At 38.8% G+C, this 21,964-nt stretch overlaps 1 protein-coding gene and 1 non-coding gene across 4 annotated transcripts in view; both read left to right on the top strand.

Annotated features, from left to right (window-relative positions):
* The window catches only part of UBE2V2 (ubiquitin conjugating enzyme E2 V2), a 36,221-nt gene that overhangs the window by 1,083 nt on the left and 13,174 nt on the right, over positions 1-21,964 (top strand). Inside the window, exons 2-3 of one of the 3 annotated variants that reach the window (XM_031052078.2) lie at positions 3,948-4,086; positions 21,224-21,369. In XM_031052078.2, coding sequence (XP_030907938.1) covers positions 21,325-21,369 — 45 coding nt within the window. In that variant the 5' untranslated portion in view covers positions 3,948-4,086; positions 21,224-21,324. Of the gene's footprint in view, positions 1-3,947; positions 4,087-4,778; positions 4,882-21,223; positions 21,370-21,964 lie in introns of those variants that run through there. The other 2 variants (XM_005152555.3, XM_031052077.2) reach the window with 2 other exon arrangements.
* Positions 3,267-3,339, top strand: TRNAA-AGC (transfer RNA alanine (anticodon AGC)). The gene has a single exon. It is a non-coding gene; the product is annotated as a tRNA-Ala (tRNA).

Below are 21,964 nucleotides of genomic sequence, written 5' to 3'. Positions count from 1 at the left end.
TGATGGCAAAAGCTTTTCTGTGGCTTATAAGGACCCCTTTTGCTAAATGTTGTCAGAGAAATTAGTTACTTCAACAGTCCTGAAACGAGTAAAAGGATATGTAAAAAAGGTTAATGGTATGTGACAACCTGAAGTAAGATCAGTGGGGATGTGAATTGTTTACCAGTACTTTAAGATTACAGCAACATTCGAATTGATAATTGCCATCTCTGAAAAACTTTGAGGAAATGTTAACCTTTTCTTTCTCAAATTAAAAACAAAAATAAAGTGTGGGTTGTTTCTTAGTTTCAGTGCTGAGTTTTTATTTTTGCTTGTTTGTTTGTTGGGTTTTTTTGGGTGTTTTTCTTTTATATTAACCGCTTTAATTTTAGAGTAACAATACCCAACCAAGAAGTTACTGAAGATATAAATTGGATACTAAGAAGAAGCACTTCACTGCAGGGGTTGTGAGACACTGGCACAGGCTGTCCAGAGTTGTGGCTGCCCCATCCCAGGCAGTGTTTAAGGCCAGGTTGGATGGAGTTTGGAGCAGCCTGGTCTAGTGGAAGGTGTCCCTGCCCATGACAGGAGGGATGGAACTGAATGGGCTTTAAGGTCCCTTCCAACCCAAACTATTGGCTTTTACCATGAGATAATTAGTGTTGGTTAGCTCCCTCAGTGTAAATTCCTACAGATGATAAAGTAACCAGGTGCATCATGCACAGAGAGTCTGATGGTGTGGTTGATGGCGTGTTAAATAAGGTCACATGAAAAATGTTCCTTACTTCGGCTGGATTTTGTATCATAGTTTCTTCTACAAATGCAATGATTGTGGTAAGAAATCTACCCCGAGTAATACAGTTGCAGCATTTGTTGCTTTCCACATTAATTATTCAAAGACTTCACTTCTGGGTTGAATTTTTTAAGTCTGGAGACAGATCTATGCAGCTGACAATGCCTTTCAAGGGTCTCCTTAAGCTTTGTTTCCAGTAGTTGATCAATTGTTTTAATTAACTCTCTGAAAGAATAGGGAGCTTTTGAGACCCAGAAAGCTATAATGATTTCCACCTAGTGTTTTCAACACAGAGAACAGGCTGAAGCATCTGTGCATGTTCTAGCACCTGCCATAGAAAACTGAATTATTTATATGGCAAAGAGTGTTATAAATACATCAATTTCATGCTGATTTTAATCTTTAGAACATTATACAAACATTGAAAGACTATATGCATTCATTCACTCCACCCAAAATATTCCTTGTTTTTTTAGCTCTGTGAAGACTAGCTGTGGTGTTAAAAAAAAGGCACTAACATGGCTTAAACTTACAGATGGACATAAACTCACAGCAGCTTTATTTCTGATTTTTACTCCTGCTTGCACAATTCATGCTCTTGGAGCTGACAACTATGTTTTTTGTTTTGTTTTTTTTTACTAAATATCACTCTTTCTTCCCCTTCCTATTTTCTTGTGGTTTGCACCATCAGAAAATCTGTAGCAAACCAATGCTGAAGCTTGTCAAGCGCTGGGTAAATACTGCCATGCAGAGTAGAGACAGTGGGTTACTTTTAGTTATTCCTGCTTTGTGGTATCACTTGCCAAAGAATCCAGCTCTGGGAACAACTCAAGTGTGTATGTACTGTATCTCAAAGCAATCCATCGCATCGAGGCTAGTGAATTTTACGTCACCAGAAGCCAGTGAGATGACATGAAGAGCAAGCCAGGCTGGTTAGAAACCAGTCAGGTCATGATCTTGCCTCCTCACCTGCTCTGGTTTGATTTCCCCTTAAGTCTAATTTGAAAGTGATGAGTAACATCTGTTCTTCTGTGGAGTGAGGAACATGGCTTGCCTTTGCAAAGAGGCAGTATCTGATGTAGTGCTGACACAGAACAACCTACTCTGTAAATGAAGATGTTAAAGCAATAGTTGAAATGTTCATAGGGTAGGTTGCGGGCTATATGGTTTGACTGTATGTGGAGCACTATACAGAGTTTATGGAGAAGAGTACAAGTGCACAGGGCCATGTCAAATCAGGCAGTTTGTAAAACTGCTCACTCTCCAGAGACACAGAGTCCTTATTCTCTTGCTGGATATGCCACTTTCTACACGGTAGCAAGCTTATGTTTTGGAGAGATACCCGAGAGGCTTCTGTTGTAAGTATGTCAGGGGAAGATACAAAGTGGAACTCAGCCTAGGTTTGGTTGAGCTCAGGAAATCTGGATTGATCAACTATGTGTATGTGCAAGTTGATGCGTGCTTCTTCACATCATGATTGAGCTCAAGTCTGAGGCTGTTTGAGGAGAGTTTTTCAATCCCTCTCCTGAACCTTGGTCGCACTCCTCCTGTAGTCTATTCAGGTAGTCTGCTGGCTTCAGCGAAGGGCAGTGAGGGGGCGTGTGGCAGGTTCGTCTGTAATCCCAGGGCCAGATTTTGTGGAAGGGGAGAGGGCTGCTCGAAGGAACCGGGGAAGCAAATGTAGGCGCAAAGCGGCAGGAGGCGAGGCCCTGGGCAGGTTCCCCGGGAAAGCACGGCTGCCGCAGGGACCGCCGAAGACCGCGGAGAACCCCCCTCTCCAGGAAAGAGGGGTATAGCTGCTGGCTGTGGCGAAAACACTGCGCATGCGCCAGATGGCTGCTTGAGCCGGCGGGTGGCAGTCGGTGTGGCGCGGTAGGCTGGAGTGATGGTTGAGCTGGTGCAGTTCTTCCAGCTTTACGACAGGTATCGGAAGGAGGATTTATGCAATCAGAAGCTTTTTCCAAGTATACCAGTTGCGCCAGTAGGAGTAACAGCTAGCGCTCTAGAGCTGCTTTTTGGGTTAAATCATTTGACTATAAAACTGTTTCAACCAAGTATATATATTTTCACTCATTAAGCATTTCCTGAGTCAGGTTTTTCATGTGTATGCCTTGAAAATTGGAAAGAACACGGGTTTCCTTGTTCAACTGAAGTTGTGGGTTTGGGGTTTGTTTCCTTTTTTTGCTTGTTGTGGTTTTGGTGTTATTTTTTAAATAACATTTAATTTCTTGTAAATAAATCTTTTGGAGAGCTTCTTGTATGAGAACAGCTAAATAACAAGTACTTGTGTTATAGAAGAGATGAATAAGATGATTCTGGAAGTGTATATGCTGGAAGATGTATCACATGATTCCAGCTGTGAGTTGCAGTCAGTTGCTGATGTATGGAGTGACTCGGCAAGAATCAATGGATTTATCATAAAACATTGTGGTGTTGCAGCTTTCAGTAGGTCTAAAGCGAGTAACTGTAAGTTTCAGAGTTTTTTTTTTCAGGTGGGGAATTAGCTCAAATGGTAGAGCGCTCGCTTAGCATGCGAGAGGTAGCGGGATCGATGCCCGCATTCTCCAGCATTCTTTTTCAACATGTATTTTGTTACAAACTAAACAGCAGCATTTGAGAATAATTCCTGTTTACGCTTAACTTTTTCTTATGCCGGTGTAAAGAAATGGGAAACAGTTTTAATATGAAACCCCCTAACACATTGTTTTGAATATTTATTTTTTCCTTTTCAAAATTATTTTGTATCCAGATGGTAAAATATAATCTTTGCATGAAATAACAAAACTGACATTTTAATAAAACAGACATGAACAAATTTATAGAGAAAACAAAATTATTTCTCTTAATGTGGCCTTAAATCATTGTTTTATGCTTCCAGTTGTTACATATATACTTTATATTATAGCTTAGTGTATAATGAACAGAATTTTGTATTTCTGCTGTGAGCAATAATTATTTTTGTTCCAATTTGCGTTTTGTAGGCTATTGGAAACGGGGTTGGAATTTTGTATAATTCTGTTACTCTTGATAGCAACATCATGTCCTTTGCTCCTGAATTTTCACATCTGTGAAGTATTATGGAAATGTTCTCTGTATATCTGTGCTTGCACATTTTAAGTCTTCATAAGATATATATATATTTTTCCTGATTGGATTTTTTCACTTGCTGATTCAGGTATTTAATTGCTTATGCTTCCACGTTGAGACAGCAAGAGGAAACGAACAAAATGTACTTCCTATATATACAGTGAAGTTGTGCAGTCAGGATCTTGGGAATACACACTAAACCAAATCGAAACCAGGAAACAAAAATTGTGAGTTGCTTTTCTAGTTACGGGATTAGGAGATACTGTGCTGCATGGATGTGCAAGTAGTGCTTGTGGAGAAAGTCAGGGAGCTTAGAGATCTGTCCACGGCATGACAGGAGTTAACGTCTGGATGAATGGGATTGAAATTTAATCTGCCTGTTTCTCTTGCATTATTTTGTATTCTCCACGTACTGAAGAGAAGGTGTGGTGGGTCTAAGGCTGCTAAATGCTTGTTAAAATGAAGCCTGAGAGAAAAGTGTTACAGTCCTCAGGAGCCCTCTCTGGGCTCAGTCAACTTGTGGCAACAGAAAGCTCCATATACGTCTTCTGGCATCGTTGGTGACCGTCTCCTTCGCAGCCGTATGAACGGTGACGGGTCCCAAACGGATGCCACTCCTCCTGAGCCCGTTGTTGCCAAGCCAGCTGCCTGCAAGAGAGAAATCTGCCTTTTCCGATCTGCTACTAGGCCCAGCGCCAGCCTGCTGTTGTGGTTCGCGTGTAGGAGGCATAAGGCGCTTCCGGCAGCCGACACCTTCCACCCCGGCGCGCCAGGCTCGGCGGGACGCAGCCGCACGACAGCCACAGCCCCACTCTGCGGCGGTTCCCGGCAAGGTGCCCGGCACCTCCGGCCCTGGCCCCGCCCCCGACGCTGGCGCGCTGCCCCGCCCCGTATCTTTCCCGCGCTATAGAGCCGCGTTTTCCCTGTGGGAAGTGACGCGCTGCGTCATGGGGAAGTGACGCGCATAGCTTGCAGGCCCTGGCCGGTGGGGGGGGGTCTGGACAAGATGGCTGGATCCACAGGTCTGTGAGGGGGGGCTCGGTGGGCCTGCGGCTGGCGGGGGAAGACGGGTGTCGGGCTTGGGTTGGGGAGGCCCCCCTGGCAAGGGCCGGAGGAGTCTCTTTTGGGGGGAGGGTGATCTGCCCCTGACGGGAGTGACCGGAGTGGGGAGGAGTTACCTTCTGACAGGGGAAAAGGGAAGAACAGGCGCGCCCGGCCAACTTATGGCCCGTGCACAATACCTCCCGTCTGTAAGGCAGCGACCCTCCCGCCCCCCTCCATCCCTGTGAGAGCATGGCCTAAGGGGGGAATGGTGGCTGAAAGAACCCCGGTGTCTGCAGTGAACATAGAGGGGAGCTGGGGAAGAGTTTATCTACTGAGAGGCAGGAATGTGGAGATGTATGTGTATACAGGGAAGGGAGGAGATGTCACTAGCCTGGTGAAAATGTTGGAGAAAAAATATTTGTATTAGAGATTTGTACTATCTGGTGAGTGTAGAAGTCGTGCTATAGTAGTATCTGAATTAAAAAATTGTCCCTTTCCTCTCTTGATTCAGGGGACGAGGGGTCAGGCCTGCGTTGTGTTTTCGGGCAAACGTAGTTCAGCTTGGTGACTGCCGCATGGTGGGGAGGAGGAGTGAAGCGTCTTGCCCTCTTTCCTTAGCCCTTGGAACCAACCAAAGGGTCTCTCTCTTATAGGCAAATGAAGGGCAAAGGCTTGCAAGTCATCCAGGGAATCCCGTATCAGTAACCAGTAGAGCATGTGTTGAGCATTTGTACGGCAGATACCGTGGAAGTTGGTGGCAAACAAAGAGACAAGAATATTGCTTAAAATAATAAATACAGAAATTTAAGAAGCACAACTATACTGTCTCAGTTTTGTTTCATAAGAGGCTTGATATATAAAAAGACCATTCCCCAGTACAAAATCTCAAGTCTTCAGGGCCTCATGCCTTCTCTTACCTCTGAGACTTTGAGAGTGGGATTGAGAGAGTTTGGGACAGAGGAATGAATTGACCTCAGTGGACAGTCTGGGGTGAGCATTGGCCACTAGTTCATTTCTGCTGTTAATCTACTGGCTCAGTGAGGGATTGAGACTGTAACAAAACAGAAGAAATGTCTGTGTATCAAAACTTATCTTGATACCTTAGTGTTGATTCTGTGAGGAGAGCTTGGGCAGATTTTTTGTGGCAGGAGAGTCCTTTCCACTTGATAATGTGACTTTGGGGATGTGGGATTTGCAGAGTGGAATTGATAAGGTTACAACAAATTGGGGCATAGAGCAGCTCTTGCAACTCTGAAAGAGCAATCAAAAAATTTACATTATTGCTCATGATATACTGAGCTAGAATTGATATACTCAAGTATTTACTCAGCTGTGTATTAAAATTTATTTCTCATTTTCTAGTGTCTGAGTTTATAAGGATTTTGTATTAGTTTTATTATTAAGCAATTTGCAAAGACTTCAGGTTTTATATGGCTCCAGCCTGGGTTTTCCTGTAATGCAGGAAGTACAGTTGGTTTAGGTCATGTGTACTGAGTATTGTTGTTTGGCATCACAGTCCATTCAGTACAGCTAGTGTAGAATATCAGTTACTAAAAATTTGTGTAGCAAAAAAAGCAATTTTCTTTTTACAGAGCATTCAGCTCTATAAGAAGAAATATATTTTTACTAAACCTACTTAGTTTTACTGGTATAAATGCTTTTATCAGTTTTACATGTCATGTTTTAAAACCTCATATATACACTTATGCAGCATGGTAGGTTTTGTGTCAGAAATATAGCCATGCCTGAAGTTCAAAAACAGTGGGAGATGTAGAAAACTATACATGTATATGCTCCAGAAAGTGTAAAGTGCTAGTACTGCATGTATGCATTTGTCAAGAAATAAGATTGTTCCAGTAAAATGGAATGAGCAGTTAGACTCATCAGTAGCATTCTTGGGAAAATTACTTAAAGGTTCTAAAGCAAAAGACTTAATTCCTGTGGAGGAAGTACTGTTGGCTTTTTATTAGTATATATGCATAGAATGGGGGTGGGGGTAGTATGTTCTTTCCACATAGTATACAGGAATTTGCTTTCTAAGACTTCACCTAGAAGAATTGTTCTTGCCAGGAAGCTGTGTTATACTCATTTGTGGAGGAGGGAAGGGAATGATTTGCTATAGACATAAGATTTAACTCTACCTAACTCTGCATGTTTAATCTGCTCTTGCTATGAGGTTCAACTTAATCCTTATTTATTTCAGAAAAAAAAAATGAATGAAATGAACGTTTTGGTTGCATAAGGTCCAGGAATTAAATTCTAGCCCCAAGGAAGTCTAAGCAAAACTCTTACTAAGATCAACTGTGTTAGCTTTATCCCAGAAATTGCTTTCCTAGGCTCACTAGTTCTTTGAACAATCATGTTAGAAAATAAACAATCATGTAAGAAAATACTTGCCTTTAACAACAGATAATTTAGTTTGAAAATAGCTGGTCTCTCATGTGTGCTAAGGAAACTGTCAACATTACATTGCTGTAGCGTGTCTTACCTGCTTTCTAAAATCACCTATATTGACTTTACATGTAGATATTGCATGTCCAAGAAGTGGACATTTGTAAGCTGCAGTTGGATTGACCTTGTGATATTGCAACTTGTTTATGTGGCTACTGCTCAGGGTCTGGGGAAAAAGAAGTCAATTATTTAAATAAGAGAAGGGCTGTTGTGGATATAATCAGCCAATGTCTTCTTGGTTAGATGGACTTTCATTCTGTTAATCTCTTTGAAAATACAGAGCAGAAGATGTAATTGAACATAGTTTTGGGTTAAAAGAAATAATTTACCAAAGCATATAATTTAAAATATCTTGTTTAACAAGAAAAAGAAACAGATTAAAATGAGTTAATTCAGGAGTAAATTTCTGCATTTCCATAGCTTGGGTTTTACTTAAAGTTACCTTATATGTATAGGATATAGATATATCTGCCTAAAAGCAGGGATCATGTCACTCAGTGGTTTGAACTTGCGTCTGAAAAGATGGTGGCAGTTAAGGTAGCAGTGTCTAATACTGTTCTCTAACTACAGGCTGCTAAAGCTTTTGTCTCCCATTTCTTCAACAGAGAGCTTCAGTAGCTTGGGGGAGAGTGCATAGGGCTAAGTCAATGAAAATTCCCCTTGTTTTTACTCTGCACTTGGGGAAAAGCATTGATCTACAGTCAGTAATTATGTGTGAGATTCCTGATTTACTTCTGGTATGTAATCACAAGCAACCTTTTATGAAAGTGTGCTTCATGTCTTTGAAGGAGCACAGCTGGATCCAAAAGAAGTATTTTTTTTTTCGTGTAAAATCCATACTTCTCATTTCCAGATATTCTAATTTTTAGGATGAATTGGCTTCTTTGTGTGACTTAACATTGTCCATGCAAAAATATCTTTCCCTTTGAACTTATATATGGTTGATTCTTTGTTAGAGAAACGACAAAATGCTCAATGTCAGTGCCTTGTTTTCTTAATTTTGGGTTTTTTTTAGCTCTATTTGCAAACATTAGTGGTCTGAGTGTGTGTGAATGTAGCTGTAAATAAGCTGATATTAAAAATGAAGGTCTGTAAGTGGCCTTGAGTACATTCAGCCTAACTCCTTGAGCTGTGAAGCAAGGACTGACCATATCTTACCCAGTGATTAGGGTTTGGTTTTGTTTTCAAAGCTTTACACCCCCAAAATACTAAATTGAAGAAGATTTTCTGATGTGAGATGGGGTTTTGTAATACTTTCCCTTAAAGCCTTTGAACTCTTCTCCATTTCAGATCAAGCCAATGTCCAGCCTGTGCTTGGTGGGATAGGGTTTGATGGATCACTATACCCTGTGCAGAGACACTTAGATATTAAGAGCCATTTAGAGGAGTAATAAAGGAGTTTATTCATAAGTGGGATGTAGAAGTAATGTTCTGAAGATTGTTTCTTTCCATGTAGGAGATGGCATAATTTAAGCTCTGTATGTAGAAATCTTGAATATTAAACTCTGCACAGGTAGGCTTTTCTTTCCCTCTGACCTGTTGGATGTCTGTTTCCTCCCTCTTTTTTCCCTTGTAGAGGAAACAGTTACCTATTTCTTAAGTAGTATGTTTTACCTTCAAGGATTTGTTACTGCCCCTACTTTTCTGGGTTATGCCTCCATCATCTTGTTCAGTTATCCAGAGCCTGTACAAGAAGTCAGTTTAAAAGCTGTTTAGAATGTTACAGTCCTTTCAGTTTTAGTTTGTGTATTTAATGTTAGCTCTCTAAGCACAGACCTCTTGAAGCTGCAAGTAATCAGCCAAAACAAAAGAAGTAAAATACTGTATTTTGTGAGGCAGTGAACACTCTGTATGGGGCATTTTTCCATCCTGCCCTACGCACAAGGAATTGCAGCCATGATTGTTCTGCTTGCTTAAAAACATCTTGGCAGCTACAAATAATTTAGAGGTGCTTCAGCTGGGTTGAGAACAATCTAGCTTGCAGATGACTTTTAAACTATATATAAACCATCAATTCTTTCTAACTTTGTGGCATATATAGGCAAGATACTCTTATTTCTTCTCAGAGTTTTGCCCACACTGTTTTGTTGCTGGTATTTTACAACTGTCTCTAAATATAAGCCCCAACTGAAGTCTTTCTGCCGCAATAGGTACATAAGAGTATGCTTGCAGGCACCTTCTGAGATGCAAAAGTGGTCTACTTTGTTAATATTCTATTTGTTTAAGAATTTGTTTGAAATGTGAGGGTGTTGCCAGGCATAGTATTACAGCCTATCATCTAAACTGTTCTGTACAGACCTGGAAGATTTTAGCCTGAAGGTAGTACAACACACAGTTTCAGGAAGATGCTTCTTTTAGCAGTTGGAGGAAGATGGTCTGTAATATAAATCTAAGCACAGATGAGAAGGCATCTCATGTGTGAGAATTAGATTTCCAAGTCTTATGAGTAGGTGATGGAGCTGAATTACATACATATCTGTTAGTGTTTGTGTTTTGCCTTATGGAAGTTTTTTCCAAAGGCAGTGTTAAGTATGTGCTCTGAAACTATCCAGCCTCATTTTGTGGACAGACCCTTCCTCCTCTCTCTTGCTACTCTTACACATTTTTTCTTTTTCCTAGGCTATAGCTTGTAACTTCATCCTGACCAAAACTTTATGTCATATAATAGATGATCTTCAGCTACTCTTGTAATTTAGGTTTTGTACCTTGCTATTTTATCAAGTCTGTGCGAGCCTCAGCATAGATTGTGGAAAGACAAGAAGGTGCTATAGGGAAAACATTCAAAATAGTCCTGATTTAAGCTGTACTCGGAGGAGTTTTGCTATATGCTATCCTGCCCAAAGCATTGTTTTTCTTTGTATTTGTCATTTGGAAGACACTAATGAGGTACAATTCAAACAATATTTTGAATGAGATCAGTGCAGAAACTTACGACTGTGAAGCTGCCAGACTGGTTCTGAATAACATGAGCTTCTGTTTTACAGCCTTTTGAAAAATGTGTGATGCTTCAAGTATGTGACTCTAAATCATTTCTAGTTAGCATTTTGGAACAAATGGAACCTTCAACACTTAGAATGTCTGAGCTCTAATCATTTTTTCAGAAAGATGAGATACTTCAACCAGAGTTAAAAAAAGTTTGTTAGGAAAATGACATCTAGCATCTAGATAGACTCAGTATACCTCTTGTAAAAAATGTTGCATTCATTATACATAGTTAAACTGCACAAATTAAAAGAATCACATTCATTTCATTTGTGACTGCTCATATCTGGTTAAGTGCATCTGCAATTTGCTTGAGTAAATCAAAACCATTTTCCCAATACATGTAAAAGTAATGTTCTTTACTTAGGATAGCAATATAGATTCAGTAAAATGTCCCACTATATTCCTATAACTTGTAACTTTTGTTTCATACAAGAAATTGTAAGCTTTCTTTCTTCTCACTGAAATGGACTATGTAATCTTGTAAATACTAAATTATTTGGACTTTTGAGTGCTATGGCATGTAGAATATGGCAGGCTGAAATATGACCATCACAAAAATAATGTAGGAAAATAATGGCAGTTCTTGTTAAATACTTGATGACTGGTACCTTCATTGGTTATATCCGTTTGCTTATGTGTATAACTGAAAGAACAGCAAGGGATCACGTTAGTTGTGTTACATAGATAAAGGATCTAGATTCTTTGAACTGTAGGTGCATGCTGAGTCATGTTGGAAAGGACCTTCATGCAAATCTTAGAACAACTAGTTGCTAATCAATGACTTGTAACCCGTTTTAGACAGCTTTACAGCTTTGCTAAACTAAATCCTTGATGCTACTCTTATCTGGGTCACACGTATTCTTACTTTTAAAGTGGTCCCTATGAAAGTCATTTCATGACAGGAGATGCTAGCTTCTGCTGAGTTCCTCTATTCTCCCACTCCTCTGTCACTTGTATCTAAAACAAGTTTCTTTATGTGATCATACTTTAAAAGAGAGCTTAAGAAATATGTATTTGAAATCCTTTTTCCTCTCTGTCAAACAGTATGTGGTTTATAATGAAACTTTCAAAAATTGATCCTGTCTTCTGCCATTATATCTCTCCTTTAGCCTTTTTTGCCTTTATGTAGCTTTATGGTTTTAATAGTGGAGTTAATTTAACTGAACAAGTTTGGGTGTTTGAGGTTTTTTTTATTTTGTGTTTTTTTTAAGGTATTTATTTATTTTAGGTTCTGAGAGAAATTGGGAAGATTTCTTCATCTGATGAAATCTTGATTCCTTAGACTTGTAAATCACAGTTAATATTGTTTGTGATTTTAAAGTGGCAGATATCTTTTCTAAACCCTCTGTACTGGCTTCCTGCCTTACATTGTTTTGTACAAAATTGAAGTAGTAATAAAAGGGGGACTTGGATTAAGATGCCTTGATAATGAAGCTGTTTGTTCTGATAGTAATTTCTCACACTTAAAAATGTAATTAGTAACACCTAAAATTGCAGACTTGCCTATGAAGTTACACATTTGGAATGGTTGATTGTCTGCTGGAGCAGTCAGGTTTGGGGTCTCTTCATTCTGAGTGTGAAACAGCAACTGAAACATGTTGAGTAAACTGATACTGGTTTTGTAGTTTTGATATGCTGAGGTCTGTTACTCCAGCATCATGTGATTTAAGCCATTTTAATGTGTGAGTCAGATATGCATTCATAATATCCCAACTACTAATGGCTAGAGCTCTAGAAATTAATTTACTGCCTTCCCACCTGCTCAAACTAAATAAACTTTAATATTGTTCATAAATTTAAAGTTTTATGATGTCTAAATGCACTCCTTTAAATTAAATGTAAGCTTGGCTCTTGTAAGGCAAACTGGTATTACCACCTCTTCTTCCTTGTGATGCTGTCCATCACTGCATGCTATGTTCTCTGTTTTGTAAGTGCAGCTGGTAAGGTGGATGTGAAAGGTAAATTAAGAGAGTTGGATACCACCAAATTCTTCTGAGGTGGGATAAGCCTTGAAAGTGGGAGCTGACAGATTGGGCTGTTCTTGTGCTTATGGCCTTTCCTTTCCAAGTTAGAAGTCTGCCTGCCTCTCAGTGTGCAAGTATGAAGTAAAATTTTGGGTTCCTTTGAAGACCTGTTATACTTCAGTTGGCAGCTGAACTCGAAGTCGGAGATGGAGCAGCTTAAGTTGGATTAAATGCATATTTTAACACAATGCAGCTAGAACTGCTACTGAAACAACAGGTTGATGTGCAAGTATCATTCTGTTTAGAATTTACAATTTTCATTTATTATTGCAAGTAAATAAATATCAGTGTCTTAATGTTTTGAATATGCATGATGAAATTGCACTTAAGGGGGGAAACATCTACTTCTGTAAATCAATGTTCTGTCTTCAATGAAATTACTGTGTTTTTTTTCTAAATAGTATATTTGTGCCCTAAAGATATTTATATTCCTACACCCATCCCAACCTTTTCCCTTCAGTCAAAATGTGCTTGCTGAGTTGCAATAAATGTCTGTGGCTTCTGCTGTATTACCGTAGTTTCTCATTAGCTGCCTTCTTAATATAAGCTATATATAGAACGTTTATGGTTATCACTAGACTCAAATATAAAGGAAACTCCTATGGAAGTTGTTCTCAAGCAGCCTAACTTTAGTTCTGAACTTTGTCTATTAAGAAACCAACAAATGTAATATTTCACATAAGTGAAATAAATAGAAATTATTACCAGTGTAATTCTGAAAGGAATATTACTTTAGTTAGCTTTAACCAAAAAGCAGGTTTTAACATGGGGGAGGTGCTGTGACTGTGTTTTGGCTCCTGCTGGGAAATGTTCGTCTGCAAGTGATATATCTTCAAAAAAACCAAAATCCAAAACCTGATGAAATGCATACTTTAACTTCAGTGTAGTTCCTAGAATTGCACCTTCTTGAAGTCTTCCAACCTGTGAGCTTTCATTTTTTTTTTTAATGCTGTAAAAGGCAAATGAAATTAACCAGTTCCAGAGTTCCTACACAGTCAAATATATCAGTATATATGTATGTGTATGTACATTTAGTTTTAGTCCTGCAAATAAATTCAGTTCATACCAGTTCTGTTGAGTAGAGGTGATTTCTTTAATTCTTGCAAGATGGCAGCTTTCTAATGTTTAGGATTGTATCAAAACTGGCTCTAAATTATGATAAACATTGAACACATTGAATAAATGGCTGTTTGTTCTGTATCTGTTCATTGATGTACATCTATTTACTTGATCTGTAAAAACTTACCTTCTGCTCATCTCTTATTAATTCAAGAAGTTAGTAATCTTGGTCGTTTGTTTGTTTCTTATGGCTTGAGCAATTTTACGTGGAAATGGATTTTTACCTGATTATGTCAGACTTGTTTTCCTCTTGAACTTCTGTTCCTAGAAATTTTCTGCAGATTAGCTTAGTTAGGTTAGTCTTCATGAGTCTGCAGATCTAAACTGCTGTTGCTTGCAGCTTTGCCAATTGTGGACAGTAATGTCAAGGCACTGTTTAATTGGTCTGACACAATGCATACTTCAAACACTAGGAAAGTGGAGAGGAAAGCATTCAAGATCACTGTTGATTTCGAGGAGTTCCCCATGGTTAGTTTTGGAAGCACAAAGTGCTCTGAGGTCTCTATCTGTTGTCTTTTTACATCATCTCTCTGTACCAAGTGGTTTTAATAATGTCCTTTTGTATTCTGTTACCACTGATAGAAATGCATCTCTTTGGTGTTATGTGACAAAACCAGTGATGATGGGAATGTTCCTGTGGAAAATATTATACTTAGATTACATGGATGTTTGCTCCCTACATGCTAGGATTGCTTAGTGCCTATTCACCATCCTGATCAATGTGTGCAGGCCACATATTGCTGCTAAATAGCTTAATTTCACCGTTTAAGATAACATAGTACTTTCCCAATTTAAACTCGAAACTGTTAAAGGAAAATATTCTATTGCCTGGATTTCATCGTTTTGGCACATACTGGCTGAAGAAAAGTAGAGAAAAGTAGCATAGAGTAAATGTAGCTGTATGAATACTACTGTATACAGAACTGTCAATCTGAATTTTCCTGAAGTATATCAAAATGCTGTTGGAAGGCAGTTCAGGGAAGTGGAATGTACCTGTAATTCTGAGAAAGCGGAAGTTTCAGTTAGCAGGGATATGTATCAAACCCATTTAATGAAGGTACAGTTTTTCACTTCAGGCTCACTCAGAGTTCCACAGCAACAAATGGCTGCTTTTGTAGTTACTGGAAATATTAGATTGGTTTTCACTGAAAATGTCTACTTGCTTTAAACAAGAATCATGTTCTCTTTGTTGTTGGAAACAGTTACTTTACTATGTGTGTAGTAACATTCTTGATTTAAAACAAACAAAAAAGTTCATTATTGAATTGCTTCATCCCACTACTCCTGGTAGCAATGGACTTCTTTTGTAGTCAGAACTCCAATGTTCAGTTTCATTTATAGGCAAGATACTAGAAATACTTTGGGGTTTTTTTTGAGGCAGGTTACTGTGATCAATCTTAGATAATTAAATGTAATTGCAGTAAACCTAGAGATACATCTTGATACTAGGTTCTTGGTAGTAAGCCATCCACTGTTTTTGTGTGTATTTACAGAGTATTTTACTAGGCAAAAGAGTATGTGATGTGAGCAGCATAACTGGGAAGCAAAAATATAGATCATGTTTTTTTTAAACATTATGGTTTGTTTTGTTTTGTTTTTTTCCCCAGGAAAGAGTGTCTTCCACAGATTTAATCCCACAGGAGTTTTGTTGGGGTTTTTTTCAGCCAGAATAGAATCATTTCACATGCCCCAGTCCTCTTCCCTCTTTTTTTTGTATATTGCCCATTTCAGGGCCTATTCAAGGCTTTGGTTGGTTTATGTGTTTTGTGGGGGTGTGGTGGTGTTTTTAGTATACTAAATTTTTTTGCTTTATTTTGTTCAGAGCAAGGTAATTTCTGAATTGTTCAGGTGGAAAGGAACCTATTCTTTTCAATGTGTTTCTCTTTGTATTTATTTCTTCCCCTCCCTGGCCCAGAAGAAACTGTATTATGGCTTAGAATTTGTAAAGCTGACATCCTTTTCCCCTTCCTTGTAATTAAAAACATTTCTGCTAGCCTGAAGCTGTTAAATTTGGTTTGAGAGCCTTTCTTTTTGTTACCAAGTGTTGTGGGTTTGGCTGGGATAGGGTTAAGTTTCTTAGCGCTGACTGGGAATAAACCACCACACCAAGCTGTTCATATTTCTTCAGTTTCTGTTAGGTGGAAGTCAGTGGGCAAAAGGTAAATTGTACATTTGCAGTAGTTTATATTGCATACTTTTCGTGACATAGCTGTCTCAAATCAGGAAGAATAGCATCCCTGACAGTATCTTAGCTGTGTTAATGTATAATTTACTGATATAATTTGTTCTTGGGTCCATAGTAAGATTTGGTTTTATGGCTGTGTTGGGGTTTGTGCTGGCAGTATGGGGCTCCTTGTATGGGTGTAACTTTCAGGAGTGATTCAAGCCAAGAGCTAAGAAAGATTTCAAGAGAAACTGAATGTTAGCATGAATATTGTAATAGACAGTTGTCTGAAACTGTTTTTTTTTTTATAATATAATAACCTCACATTTCGGGGTCTGAGCCAGCCTATGAAAAATTAGGGTTATGGCTCCCTTCTATAATTGGCAGGGAGAAGAGTGTAGATTATCCCACTCTTTCCTGTTAGATTGCAAATAATTGTTTGATGTGTGGGGAGCTTTGATTCTCAACTGTATTTGAAGGATTGTGTCCATGTGAATTGTTTAAAAATGTGATTTGGTATAGTCAGTGTGCTCTGTTAAATTTGACGTAAGTGCAGTTGTGTCTTGATGCTGATAGAATCTCTGTACTAGTGGGTGATTTGGCATTGCCAACTGTGAAACTCTGTCTTGATGTACTAGCAAGAGCAGGCCCATCCAGGCAGTTCCCCTTTATTGGTTCAGTGAAAGTTGTTAGTCCTGATAAAGGATACTGAAGATTCCTTTTTCTTTCTCTGATGTTTTTTCAAGTTACACAGATTCTGGATACAAACATAACTGTAACTTCTAATGTGTCCTGTGGGACAGTATACTGCTTATTTCTATTAATTCAGTGGTTTAGAATGTGATGTCTGAAGTAGCTCCATGTGTATGAAAGTAAACCCTCCTGCTTAATTTAAGTCTTTACTGATTCTGCTTTTATTCTTATTGTTCCAAGGTATTAAATTTACTGTTAATTTTGCGTATTTCTAATAGGTACCACCTTCTGTAGTCCAGTTTAATAATTAAACTTCTAAATTAAAAACTATTATATGTAAGCATGAGTGAGTGCTGTTTAAATAAAACAAGTTTACTTCAGCCTGTTGTAAAAAATTAGTAAATACTGTTTGACAGTTCTTTTGTATGGTTTTGGGGGATCAGGAGGTATTTGCCAGTAAAATCCATAGTGAAGTAAGTTTTGCAGATAAATTAAAAAGAGGTTGGGGGCAGGTTGCATTTTTTTTTAGGTTTTGTTGTTTGTTTTGTGGTTTGTTGTGATTTTTTTTTTTGTTGGTTTGTTTGGTGGTTTTTGTTGTTTGTTTTTTTGTTTTGTTTTTTTTTTTTTTTAATCTGGATGAACCCAGCTGTATTTTCACATGGAGAGCCTTAGTCCATCATTGCAAAAAGCTGTGGTGGATGCAGTGTTGTACCTAGTTGTTAATCACAACCTATTGATTGGAGCTTGCCACTCCTATGGCTCTGCCAATGATAAAATCCAATAACTGCTTTGATCCCGTTCACTTGAAAGAGAGAGGTATTAGCTGTGGGGTGCTGCCTGCTACAAGCAGTAAGAGCAACCTCTCTGCACTTGTCTGAAGCTGGTTAGTGGTCTCATCAGCAAGTGGAACTGGTTAGAACAGTATTTGTCAGGCCCATGGTGGTGAAAGGCTAGAGGCTTTTCTCTCCTTAATTGCCACTACCTGTTCCAGAAAGTACACCTGAGGTCTGGTAGTCAGTTGAAGAGGGGTGGTGGTTTCTGTTATCTCCTGTTGCTTATGAGCTGCAACCTGGAACAGAAGGATGTTGTTTCATTGTCCAAATTCTGCAAATGAAATACTAATTCTTTCTCAGATTCTGTTGAGGAAGATTTCTGAGTTTTTAGCAAATATTTGATGAATTTTGTTGCCTGGATTAGACAAAACTGCAAGTTGTGTATACACCATTAACACACAATTTAGACTGTGCATTCTGGAATACGTGAAATGGTGAGAAGAACAAGATTTCTTTACCTTATACTAGAAGCAGACTTAATTTCCGGAAGAGCGAGACCACCATTACCAAATCTTCTACATAGAAGTGTTTGCTGTTGTTTTACTGGAAAGAAGGTGCAATATTGTAATATATTCCATTCTTCAAGCTAGTTAGACAGGTATTATGTAAAGGTTATGGTATAACCAAAGCAAACATATGGAGTGCAGTAATGTGCTCAAGTGGGCAGGAATGCTATCCAGAGGGACCTTGACATGCTTGTGAGGTGGGCTGATGCCAACCTCATGAAGTTTAACCATGACAAGTGCAAGGTCCTACACCTGGGTCGGAGCAATCCCAGGCACAGCTACAGGTTGGGTAAAAAGGAAATTCAGTGCAGCCCTGCGGAGAAGGACTTGGGGGTGTTGGTCGATGAGAAAATGAACATGAGTCAGCTTCAGTGTGTGCTTACAGCCCAGAAAGCCAACCGTATCCTGGGCTGCATCAAAAGAAGCGTGACCAGCAGGTCAAAGGAGGTGATCCTGCCCCTCTACTCTGCTCTTGTGAGACCTCACTTGGAGTATTGTGTGCAGTTCTGGTGTCCTCAACATAAAAAGGACATGGAACTGTTGGAACAAGTCCAGAGGAGGGCCACGAGGATGATCAGGGGACTGGAGCACCTCTCATATGAAGACAGGCTGAGAAAGTTGGGGCTGTTAAGCCTGGAGAAGAGAAGGCAAGGCTGCATGGAGACTTCATAGCAGCCTTCCAGTATCTGAAGGGGGCCTACAGGGATGCTGGTGAGGGACTGTTCATTAGGGACTGTAGTGATAGGACAAGGGGTAACGGGTTGAAACTTAAACAGCAGAGGTTTAGATTGGATATATGGAAGAAATTCTTCACTGTGAGGGTGGTGAGGTGCTGGAATGGGTTGCCCAGGGAGGTTGTGAATGCTCCATCCCTGGCAGTGTTCAAGATCAGGTTGGATGAAGCCTTGGATGATATGGTTTAATATGAGGTGTCTGTGACCATGGGAAGGGGGCTGGAACTAGATGATCTTAAGGTACTTTCCAGCCCTAACTATTCTACGATTCTGTGATTCTATGATTCAGGACAGCATTAGCATTTAATTCCAGTTCATTTTGCTGATAGCTTCTAAGACTGAATTTATAAAGATAAGGGGGTTTTTTTTGTTTTGTTTTGGTTTGGTTTTGACCTAGTTTCTGCTGGGATAGAGTTAATTTTCTTCCTAGTAGCTGGTGCAGCGCTGTGTTTTGGCTTTAGTCTGAGGGCAGTGCTGCATGTTTTAGTTGTTACTGAGCACCGCTTACTCTGATCAAGGGCTTTTCAGTCTCTTGCTCTGCCAGTGAGGAGGAGCATGAGAAGCTGGGAGGGAGCAGAGACAGGACACCTGACCAAAACTAGCCAAAAGGATATTCCATACCACAGCACATCATGTGCAGTATATAAACTGGGGGGAGTTACCTGGAAGGCTCAGATCACTGCTCAGGTTGGGCTGGGTATCGGTTGGTAGGTGGTGAGCAGCTGTGGCTGTAAGCCACTGGAGAAGTCTTAACATAATGTTTGGATGCTAAAGTACATGGGGTTTTGGCGGTGGGTGTTGCTTGTGTGTTTATTTTAAAGCTCCAGCTTCCAATCAGAAGCTACTCAGTCATATAATGACATTTAGTAGAAGTTTATCGTGCTGGTTTAAATTTTTGTTTTGAAGATAAGCATTACCCTTTTCCTAGAATACACAGATATGCAAATGTACAGATATAATGTTAATAACAAGTCAGGATGGGACCAGAAGAATGGGCAAATGAATTTCAATGAAATTTTCAGAAGGATCTATGCTGAAGTATAGAGTAGTTACCTGCTCATTTATGTACTGTGCTAGTACTTTCAGTCAGTCGTATGTGAACTCTTACCTGTGAAGATAAGCTTCCTGAGCAGTTTAACTCCACAAAAACATTGTCTTTTTACATTGAAGTTGTCTGAATTTTTGCTGCCATGGTTGCACTTTCATGTTAATACTTGTCAGATCTCCCTGTGAGCTGGGCTGGTTTGTTAAGCTGTCAGGAGACTAACCAAAATGTATAATTTTCTGCTCAGTTAGCAAGCTGAAGTAGCTCATTATGGGTTTAGATGAGTTTTAGTACCAAAGCCAGAAAGGAAGTTAAGACCATAAATGACTGATTTAGTTTCCTTGCACTGTCCTAATTCTATACTCTGAATGCCTTTCTCTGGGAATATGGTGACCTTGGAGACATTTGCTTCTGCAATTTTTAGGAGCCTCTCCCTAGTCTGTGTTATTAAAAAAAATAATAGTTTTGAGCACAGATGAGAGAAACCATAGTTATACAAGATAAGCTATTTGAATAGTTGCTGAAGGGTACGTTTTTCTGTGCTGGTCTGTATGCATATCTATTCACTAAATAATCATACTGTATAATGTTGGACTTATTTTTTTTTGCATAGAGACAGCTTGGAATGGCCACTACGGTAATGTAATACCCAAGTGACTATGAATGAAATCCCAGTAACTAAGTAACTGTTAAGAAAACCATTTTTCTTTGACACCCTAACCCTGTATCATTTTCAAACTTGGGTAGTGTGTATTCCTTGCTAACAACTTTGTATGTACCTAGTCTTAGAGTTTTAGTTTTCTGGACTACCTGTATGAGAAGGAATCTCTAGTAAAAATAATGGAAAATACTGTAGCTCTAACCACCTATAAGAAGGTGGAAGTTTTATTGTATTGTGATATTGTTACTACATCATTGTGCATATTTTATTTGAAAATAAATGCATACCATGATGGCATGTACAAGTGTTGATTAGCTTTTTTCCCCGCATCAGTGCTGAAATTCCATTTTAGCTTCTGTGCTACAAAGTAGTTAAGCATCCACTTGTTTAATACCTGTCAATATCTGTCTGTTTTCATGTATAATAATCAAAATCCAGTAATTAAAGTTCAGTAAGTGGATATTACTTGGCTCTCATTAGAGGCAGTGCATCTTCACATTCTGTTGTGAATATGTCATTATCTCTTTTTACAACTTAATCAGTGTGTCTGTGCCTTTTTTTTCTCTGTTAAGTGGGAATAATAATAATCGCTAGTTTAAAAAGACTTGATTTTTAATTTGTTTTCATATATTAAAGGAGTTTTATAAATCAAGTGAAAATGTTTCAATCTTTCTCTTACAGTTTACATTTATTAAGATAATTTGTGCTAAATATTGCATTCTTCACTTTTGGAGGCAATTTGCTATATCAATTTTATGTGGATTTTAGTTGAGTAGAACTTGACAGTGTATTGACTTTGAAATGTACTGACTTCAAACAGCACTGAGCTTGGGAAAAAGAATCAGAATTAAGCTATCTCTCTAAGGAGAGCTTTCTTGTTTTCTCTTTTATAGTTTGTATTGCTATCACTTGGTAGTAAGTAGCTTCTGGTGGAGTGGTTAGTTGCCTCAAAACAATTTGAGTGCTACATAAATGAGCAGGAAGTATTTGTTTTGCTTTGAAAGTATATTTAACATTTGATAGTGCATAACATATAAAAGCATTGAAATGGCTTACTTTTTCCTTAATGTGAGCAGTATTAATTACATTTTTCCCCTTTCTATAGTTAAAGTACCTCGTAATTTTCGCTTGTTGGAAGAACTTGAAGAAGGGCAGAAAGGAGTAGGTGATGGTACAGTAAGCTGGGGCCTTGAAGATGATGAAGATATGACACTCACCAGATGGACAGGAATGATTATTGGGCCACCGAGGGTGAGTGTCATGAATCAAAATGTTTCTAAGTTTGTAGGCAATACAAAATTAAAAAAAAGTAACTTTTTACACAGTGTAAAGAAATTGGTTAAAATTCAATGTATGAAGTTGTAGAAACACTGTATATTCATGTTAGAATTCATCACTTCCTGGTGATGTTAGTGTTTTCAGTCTAGCCTCCCATAGTACATGTTTCTGCAGCTGTCTTTATGAACCAGTTGTGATTTGAGACTTCTTACTGAGTTAAGAATATATTCAGTCTGTGTTTCTGCCAATATTTAACGTAAGTGTACAATGATAGTACAGTAAACAGGGTAACTGTCTTTCCAGTTTATCATATGTGCCTAGTGATTTCAGTTCTGTAGTAAATTGGCAATATATTTTCAACTTTCACAAGTTTTATCAAACAGTGTTTCAGTCTAGCAGTTTCTGCATTTCAGTTGAATCATGCCTAAAGTCCAAGCAGTTTTTAATTGCCTCTAATGAGATGAAGTATGTACACAGAGTTCATACCCTTCTGACCTTTTAAGTTCTGTAGGATGTTACCTAGACTGATAGAACCTGCAAGAGAAGTGATCATCTCTTGTGTCTTGAG

This window comes from Melopsittacus undulatus, chromosome 1 (assembly GCF_012275295.1).
Source record: "Melopsittacus undulatus isolate bMelUnd1 chromosome 1, bMelUnd1.mat.Z, whole genome shotgun sequence".
NCBI classification, from domain to species: domain Eukaryota; kingdom Metazoa; phylum Chordata; class Aves; order Psittaciformes; family Psittaculidae; genus Melopsittacus; species Melopsittacus undulatus.
This window is presented reverse-complemented; position numbering and strand designations above follow the sequence as displayed.